This window comes from Pyxicephalus adspersus, chromosome 6 (assembly GCF_032062135.1).
Source record: "Pyxicephalus adspersus chromosome 6, UCB_Pads_2.0, whole genome shotgun sequence".
In the NCBI taxonomy this organism is placed as follows: Eukaryota; Metazoa; Chordata; class Amphibia; order Anura; family Pyxicephalidae; genus Pyxicephalus; species Pyxicephalus adspersus.
Genome location: NC_092863.1, coordinates 62,349,353 through 62,358,647, shown reverse-complemented (window position 1 = coordinate 62,358,647; position 9,295 = coordinate 62,349,353). Strand labels below are relative to the sequence as shown.

The window sequence follows — 9,295 nt, the reverse complement described above, 5'->3', positions numbered from 1 at the left end:
CATGCGGCTCCGGAGCCGCAGGTTGCAGACCCCTGTTCTAGGGCAACTACACTTTTCTAAAAAGATGAAAAAATGTTCATGCCTTTCTGGTAGCAGTTTTCACCCTTTTAAATTTTTAAATCTTTGCAGTATATTATGCCTTTATTCCCTTTTAGACTATTTTTAGGAGGAGCAGTGTTATTTATTAATATTTTTAGTATTATTATTTTTATAGTCATGTCAATAGCTGTCCCTCCTTTGCCCACGCAAACACAGGTAGAACCTGCAAACTCCATGCAGATGGTGTCCTGGGCGAGACTGCAACCTGGGACCCAGAATGCAAAGGTCAAGAGTACTAACCACTGAGCCACCATGCTGCCCAAAGTGTTGCTCAAATATTTGCTGAAAATACAGCCCAGCCCCAATGAGGTTTAGAGAACATGACAGAAAGAGGCAAGTAAACCCCTGATGGGGAAGTATTAGGTTCTGTTAGGTTATTCCAGAGCCAAATCCTCCAAAATGGGGCGAAAAAGATAAAAAAAAATATATATATACATAACTCAGCCCCTAGTTTCTGGCCAAAGACGCTGGTTACCCCGCTGTGCCTCCCCATTACTAAAATCCCTCAGTAATGCACTCCAGTACTATTCTAGCTGTCTAGGAGCACATTCTCCTAAGATTTCAATTACTTCTGTCCCAGGAGGCATTAGCAGTGAGCTTGCTTATATGTGCAATAAATTTTAATCTATTATAATCTTAAAACCGATCTAAACCCTGTAATACTCTTTCACATCTCATGGCGCCACCATCTTCTTCCTTTTTCCATCGCCATCTTCGGCCTTCTTTTTTGGCTTGGCCTTGGTGACACCGCTGTAGGAGTTCATTTAGTGCTGGCAACTGCAAGAGAAACCAGGATGTGCCAGCTCAGTGATTTTCTACAACTGCACAAGTAATCAGGCAGGTAATAATACTTATTGTAGATTGGACATCACTTGTCCCTATACAATAAAGCCCTGACTGGTTGCCAGTTTTTCCAGATTGTTATCCAGATTGCATTAACCATTCACTAAATTATATTATATTTAGAGTTGCTATTTTCATACACCTTTCTCATATACATCACAATATCTAAGTTTGGTTTCCTTTTGCAAAACAGATTTGAAAAAAAAGATGTGGATGATTGATAAGGCTTGTCTGTGCAGAGGAAAGTATACTTAGGAGCAGATGACTATTTTGGGCTAATTATAATTAAACAGTAGTAACTGGATATGGCCAATCTGCTGGCTGACCCAACAAGTATGAGAAATGTGAGTCTTTTTCTCCCCTAGCAGCTGAAATATGCAGACAGAATAACATTCAGTGTAATGAGTTCTATAAATATATGTAGGCCATCAAATGAATGTAATATTAGCAGAGGAAGGAACTGTACTGTGCTAAGAGGCAGATTTTCAATAATCCTGCCATTTACTTTTAAGTTTATATTCTGTTTTATGCATAAGAATATACAGGAGGCACATTGTAACAGGAAGAAGAATGAAGACTGAAATATTTACTGTAATTGCTATAATCCAACTACAGAATCTCCATTCTGTAGTGGTGCTGTAATTCATTTTGTACATTATTTATTACAGTATGACAGTTTGAATGCTAGTAAAAGTGTCAGAAGTTTTTTTTTTTTTTGCTCTGTTTGGCTCGGTACATTAACAGTCTGGTTTAGGTTTCTGAAGCGGCAGCAAGAAATAAACACGTGTATTGACAAGTTCGAGACGGTGTTTGCATAGATTTTATTTTAATATACAGGCAGAAGGTCAAGCTCTAGTTTATCTTTCATATACTTATCTGTCCCTACTAGCACTCCTTTGAAAGAAGTCTGTTACAAAGCTCAGTAGTTCACTCTTCCGTCAGTAGTTCAATTTGCAAACAAAGGTTCACATCGCTTGTTAATTTAGGAAGACCCATAGTACACCAAAGAAGCTTTTTTGTAGGTGCATTTTGTATGGATTGTTTTTGGATAGAGTAGGGAGCATTTGAATCCTTTACTCCTCTTTTTTTATTTTTTTTATTTTTGTGCTGCTGTATTCAGTGAAGAGGGGAGGACCAGTGAGTGCCATCCTTTTAATCCTTTTATGCTCTCCTCCATCGAAATAAACAGCGGCCATTCCTGATTGGTTATTCATCAGTTTGCTGTGGTGGATTGATGAAAGACATCAGAGAACTGCTGTACACTTCAGATGTTCACCTGAGATGAGTGGGGCTGTTAGTCTCGGGTGACTATTTTCTGACGTGTACAAAGTTTTAGAAAGTTGTCCCTGAAACAAATGTAGTTACATAATTTTCCCAGTGCACAGGCTGCAAATGACAGCTGGTAACCACACAGTGGCTGCACAATACATTTCCAAAGGGAAAGTTAAAGGGAATTTAATATTTATTTAGGTAAACTCATCCTTCTGCACATTTTGCCGATCTTTTTGATAATTGGAGAATTGTTTTACTGATATACCTGTTGATTATCCAGCGTATTCTGCATTTTCAAGACGTAATGATAAAGCTGCATCTTACGTGGCTGTTACTGGCAGGTAGAAAGTTTCCAGTATTTGTATCCATAGCTGAGATGTAAGGAGTTCTACTAACAGTTACCATGTCAGCCCACACTTTGCTTTGACAGTAATATTAGGTGCCTGAAAAACTACTGGCAACTGGAAGAAGACAGGAGGGAAATCCATAAATGATAACACGAGAAGGAGTAACCAAGTCTGCTATAACTGTAAAGTCAGTTCCTGTGGCATTGGCAAAAATACAACTCAGCATTTCCTCAGTGATGAGGGAATCACATGTTTATTCAGTCATTATGAATTGGTGATTTTATAAACCTGAAATCATCGGGACTGTACTCCATAGCAGTGTTACAATGCAGCAGTGTGTGATGTAAGAATTCCTGTATTTAATTCCTGTTAAGATTCTACATATTGTTTCTGGGTGCAGTTTGATTAAATATACACAATGGGTTAGATTGTGATGACAATTAGGTAATGTGCTATTTGATAACAAACATTTTCAGTCCTGGACCAGATCCATTCCAGGTTTACTGGATCATCCATCCTCACTGATGAAAGTGTATCCAGCCCTGGAGAGCTTTAATGAATCAGGCCCAATCTGTTGTCCTCTGACAAGTACACAAATTAGGTTTGTCAAAGTTGTAGCCAATATGACATATACACAGCTTGGTAAGGGGCTCTTCCGTTCTGGCAGAGTGCAGTCCCCATACACCAGGACTACTAGCACTATACCACTCTAGTAGTCACATACTATTCGGTCACTCAGGTCACTCTAACTGACACCAATGATCTTTTTGGCTATCTGTAAGGGTGACGTTATTCCAACTGGCCAGCAATGTAAGAGGGAATCTTCCTACTGGCCACCACCCTAATGCAACGTCAGCTGTGTATATTATAGTGAAAGTTCTTTTTAGGGGTCCTCCATGTTATAAAGGTAGAGAAACACTGCTTAAAGATACTTGTTTTTTTTCTGCAGGATGAAAGTTGGATTTACATGTTCTTTTTAGCTATACATTTTCCAGTTTGAGTCACCAGTTTGTATTTTTCAGCCTGGTCACCGAGTGTATTGTGCGTTCAGCAGTTTTTCATTTCCTCCCTGCACTCTGGTTTGATTGTAAGGTCAGCAGTATTCCATTTCCAGCCCATGCACTGGGTGTATTGTCACCAGTTTATTTGCAGCCTATACACCAGATTATCAGTGCTCATGCCCAGCCCATGGTTGTGTGGTCAGCAGTCATTTTGTGTTTTGGTTGCTAGGTATATTGTGCAGACCCACTATTTGTGCACCGTGGGTGTATTATGTGGTCACCACATTTCCAATCTTACAATTGGGAGTATTTTGTAATAAATGGGTTGTCATTTCTAGCCCTGGGTGCTTTAACAAAAGGGGAATGTAATAAATGACACACACACAGCTCCTGGTGGTGGGGGTGCAGTTTGATCTTTCTTGGAGTAGCAAGTACCAATCAGGTAAGTATAAGTGTTTGGCAATAATGTGATTAATTTTTTTTCTTTTTTTGTCCTTCCTGTACAAAGCATGAATACAAAGGACCCTGTCACACCACTGGTCATTATTATTATTAATAATAAACAGGATTTATATAGCACCAACATACTATGCAGCGCTGTTCATTAAATAGGGGTTGCAAATGACAGATAACTACAGACAGTAACACAAGAGGAGGAGAGGACCCTGCCCAGAGCTTACAATCTAGGAGAACATTCTCCTTTTACCATCCGTTTCCTGCAGTGTTGCAGAGTATGAAAATTGAAGTGCACCTGTGCTTTGCCCAAGAGTGGCATCAAAATTGTTTCACTTTGATCTCTCCCCTGCCATTACTATAACTTACCTTCCCTCCTCTGCTCCACTCAGCTAAAATCCCTATGGATTCAGGACCCACCCCCATGTGACAGAGCTGAGCACCCAATCACTGGGAGGACGGGGAGTCACATGCTTCCCATAGGCATATGATCCAGGTTTGCCATTTAACAGTGACCTGTGCTTGGAGCAGCGGGTATAAGACAGGTAAATGTTGGGCAATAAAGTGATTTTGTTTTTCTCCCTTCATGAACAAAGCACAGATACACAATAACATAAACCTGTATTAAGTGAAATACAGAAACCACCAATGGAGAGAGAAAATCACAGCACCCAGCGGGGGCACAAAACATCCGAGCAGCCCAGAGGAGCGCCTGATGGTGAATACGTTGTATCCGGCATAGTTCTTCAGGAGAATATGGATTGCTGGGGGAAGAGGAAAATACTTTGTTACAATTGGGAGTCCCATATACCAAGTCCCTGATAAAAGAATTTTGACTTCCCTGTGGCCAGTTATTGGGAATGTTGTCACATCTCCACTTCCCAGAATTCCACCCTACTAGGCATATAAAATACTCACCTGATACGGGGTTATCGGCCTGGAGATCAAATATTCAGCTAATCCGAAGGTCCAATACACCAATGGCTGAACAGAAAAATACTGCGCCCACATCTCAATACCACAGCCACCCAGCTAGGTAAGGATATGAACACAATGCAGATCTATTTGTCTATGTGGCTTGTTGTCACTGGGTAAGGTCATGGAAAGCCTACATTTTAGATAAGTCATGAGAACAGGAAGTTCTGCAAATTCTATTTTCTCTCTTTGGAGAGATTTCCTCTTGCTTCCTGATTCATCTTCAAAGCAGGAAGTAAATGTAACTCTCCCCAGCAGTGATCAGACACTGATTTTAATCCTCCCCTATTTTATCTAATACTATTCTTACATTTTACTTCATCCTGTGCTCCAACTTGCCTAAATACACATCTGATGATTAGCGTGTGGAGAATGATAAATAGTTATTAATGTCTGGATTCTTCATTTATAGGGGGGAGATTCCATTGCAGAGCAGGGACTGTCCTTGTACATGAGAACTAGTAATATACCAGCTGGCTGTGCACGGTGTCCCCCTCCTCCACTGTGTCTACAAACATTTCCGGCTCCAGGGTTCAAGCTCCTGGCAAAGGGGCTCCTCGGAGTCACATGACGCGTCACATGACAGCGGCTCCCGCACGGCTCATCCTGAGTGTTTCCCCCTCTCTGGGAAGGCTCGCAGAATCAACACACCGTGTGACGTCACGCGGAGACATCCCAGGCCCCGCCCACGTGTGCGCTGTGAGAGGACAGAGCGATGGAGGTTTACATTCCATCGTTTCGCTATGAAGATAATGACCCGGAGAAGGGATACACGGTAGGGAAATGGAGGGCTGGAAGGGTGTGTGCAGTCCGAGCTGACACACTGCTGTATGGAGCAGGCTGGTGTCATGTATGAGGTGCTACTGGGGAATCATAAGCCCAGGCATGGGAGTAGAATGGAGATTCACACTGCAGGGTGAATAGGATTCATCTTTGTGTATGTCCCCTGACTGGGTAATGACACAGGTCATCTACAGGTGTCAGTAATAATAATGTAATGAGGTCCCATGGAGGTGAGCAGACATGAGAACTGCTTGGGATTAGAAGTTGTATCCATAATTATGCACACTTGGCTTTCCTGAGCATTGCTCTACATATAAATTTATATCTATTAATATCTATTCATATACATTTATATCTATTATTATACATTTATATCCATTTATATCTATTAATATACATTTATATCTATATCTATTATTATACATTTATATCCATTTATATCTATTAATATACATTTATATCTATTTATATCTATTATTATACATTTATATCCATTTATATCTATTAATATACATTTATATCTATTTATATCTATTATTATACATTTATATCCATTTATATCTATTATTATACATTTATATCCATTTATATCTATTAATATACATTTATATCTATTTGTATCCATTTATATCCATATCACTTGCGCAGGTACCTCCTATGTCACTGGCACTGGGCATAGCGGTCCATTGAAAACACGTAGCAGGATTTTATTTCCAGGATTTCGGAATTTAAAGCCCGATGAGGTTCCTCTACTATACAGATCGAGTTTTACAATAAGTGAAGAGAAGGGGATGTGTGATCCGTGATGGCTGGTTTATTCTCTGGGTCTTTCATCGTACAGATTGCTTTACTATACAATGAGGGCTAGAGATATATATCAGGTGTCCTGGCTCCTCTGTAATCAATCATTCACTCACTATGCAGTAAAGCAAGGATCAGCATTGGAGTCAGCAAGGCTTACGTCCATATTTCTGTCCCATAAGGTGTTTGGAAAGTTTAGGATAAAGTAAGGAAATGTTTTATCCCCTGTAAAGCTTTTATTGCTGCCAATGTCTGTGCTAGGGATATTCACCCCTTTTATTTTTCCTGGTGGCCATAAGACAGTAAGAGGAAATCTAACATTGAGTTGTCCTTGAGGTGTTTTGCCCCTGTCTATTCAGATTCATGTTAATTTCCTAAAACTTCGGGATTTATAGGACCATTGGTTGTCCTGTAGGGTGGTGCTTGTCCTTGTCAGTCCTCTAGCACTCTTGCACATGATAGGTAGAAGTGTGTAAGGGAACAGCAGATTCCCCTCTCTTCTTCCTTTATCCATATCAGTGTTTTGCAACCAGGGTTCTTCCAGATATTGCTAGAAGGTCCTTGAGCGATTTGTGCCTCTCAGGTCAGTTTGTGACCCCAATGATCTTTTTGGCTTTCTATATTGGTGACATTCTTCCCAATGGACAGCAATGTAGAAAAAATTCTTCTTACTGACCACCTCACTAATATACTGTAAAATGTGGATACAGTTTATATAGTAGGGGTTCCCTAAAAACCCAAAGTTTTTTGAAGGCTTTCCCCATGTTAAAAAGGAAGAGAAACTCTGCTCTATACTCCAAAGTTTGCTGACATTAGTGACTATGTCACCAATTATATATTGGAGGCCATCTGAGGTCAATGAACTGCACACATGTAAAGGACCATTGTGCTGTTCCCCCAGTGGCACTTTACTATCTTTATACAGCACACAGGTACAGTGCCGCCCTTTTATTAGTTAGGGAACTGAGGATGCATTACAACAGATTCTCCATTCTTGCTGCATTGTCTTGCTGAATGTAGGGGTAGGGTTCTAGGTACCACAAGGTAAGCACCAAACGCTGAACTTTATTTAGGATCACACCACCATTACCTCTTCTACTAATCTACTTTTGCTTTCTCTTCTACAAGAAAACCCCTGCAATATTTATTAAGCATAAATGCTGAATTTTGTAGTAAATTATCATTTTACTAAAGATAATATCATCATCACCTTCTGCGGCCACAACTTAGAACAGCAGACTTTCCTGGCACTTGTAGGAGGATCCTATGAGGTTCTACACATCACAGTTAGCATTGGTTACTGCACAACTGTAGCTGAAGTTCTAAAATCCAGGTTTAGGAGAGAGCAGAGTGTATTTCTAGATGCTGCATTAGTATGCAGGCCACCAACGCTTGACGCTCCATTGCATTGGTGAGTGGAAGAATTGGGAATTCTTACTGCTGGATATATTGGAGGTCATGTTGTGTTGTAAGCTCCATTCTGTTCAGCAATCCAATGTTGGCCAAAGGTGGAGTTAGGCTTTATCTCCTATAAATAGTATTTACAGCACCTGTATTTTAACCCCTGAAATGCAGTGCCAAAGCTTTTCATTGAAAGCAAATGGCCTCCATGGATGTTTCAGCATAGACATTCAGTATGTATCGGTGTGTTACATTTAGGCAGCCTATTCATTTAAATTAGGTTGCCCATGAACAGATTTGAACAAAAAACAGACATGCAGCAGTTTTTGCACAGAGCCTTCACATTGCATGGCAGTGTGTTACTATGTGCCGCAACATATGTATCCTTAAAGTATTGGGGCATCATTTGAAATAAATGGCACCACAGTCCACTGTTACACATAATGTGCATTGCTGTGCTTTGCTCTAATGTGCTCGTTATTGCCAATCAACCTACCACAAGGGTATATTCCTGCCCCCATACATTGCCCCTGATTGATGTTTCTGTGCAATATGGTAGTTGGGTTGCTGCAGCACAAATAACAATTACCTTTCTGCTGGGTGTCAGAGTTGGGTTTAAATTGCTTCTAGCAGGAGATCAGCAGTGGAAGGTAGTTCAGGTATTTTTCTGATAATAGTTACATGCCTGTTCCTAGACCCATAAAGTGACTCTGAAAGTATTGTGGTCAAAGACAAGCAGGCATTAACCATTGTGTTATTCAGCATAAAATACATATTCAGCATACATATTGTATTCATTGTTTATAATGTTTTACATTTCCATCATTCTACCTACCACCTGAAATCTCAGATTAATATTATTAATAAACAGGATTTATAAAGCGCCAACATATTATGCAGCGCTGTACATTAAATAGGGGTTGCAAATGACAGACGAATACAGACAGTGATACAGGAGGAGAGGACCCTGCCCTGAAGAGCTTACAATCTACGAGGGAGATATGGAGTGGTGGGAAATAGTGATGGTTTCAAAAGACAGAAGAAGTTGGGCAGGAAAGTTTGAAAAGATGGGTTTTGAGTGCACTCAAGCCGAATAGGATGAGGAAGACCATTCCAGAGGGTAGGGGCAGCTCTAGAAAAGTCTTGAAGCCGTGCGTGTGATGAGGTTATGAGTGAGGAAGTCATTGGTAGGTCATTGGAGGTGCAGAGAGAGCAACTGGGGGAGTATTTTTTTTACCAGGTCAGAAATGTAAGTGGGACAATAACTGTGGAGGGATTTGAAGGCAAAGCACAGGAGCTTGAATTTGATTCTAAGGTGAA

General features: G+C 40.4%; 1 protein-coding gene and 1 long non-coding RNA gene across 2 annotated transcripts in view; one reads left to right on the top strand and one right to left on the bottom strand.

Moving 5' to 3' along the window:
- Positions 1-1,749: 1,749 nt before the first annotated feature.
- On the bottom strand, positions 1,750-5,422 carry LOC140333984 (uncharacterized). The gene is made up of 2 exons (XR_011921453.1): positions 4,934-5,422; positions 1,750-4,779 (listed from the first exon to the last, which is right to left on the bottom strand). It is a non-coding gene; the product is annotated as an uncharacterized lncRNA (long non-coding RNA).
- A 163-nt stretch (positions 5,423-5,585) lies between these two features.
- The window catches only part of SNX24 (sorting nexin 24), a 66,859-nt gene continuing 63,149 nt past the window's right edge, over positions 5,586-9,295 (top strand). Inside the window, exon 1 of the mRNA XM_072416035.1 lies at positions 5,586-5,765. Within this exon, the coding sequence (XP_072272136.1) occupies positions 5,706-5,765 (60 nt within the window). The 5' untranslated portion in view covers positions 5,586-5,705. The remainder of the gene's footprint in view (positions 5,766-9,295) is intronic.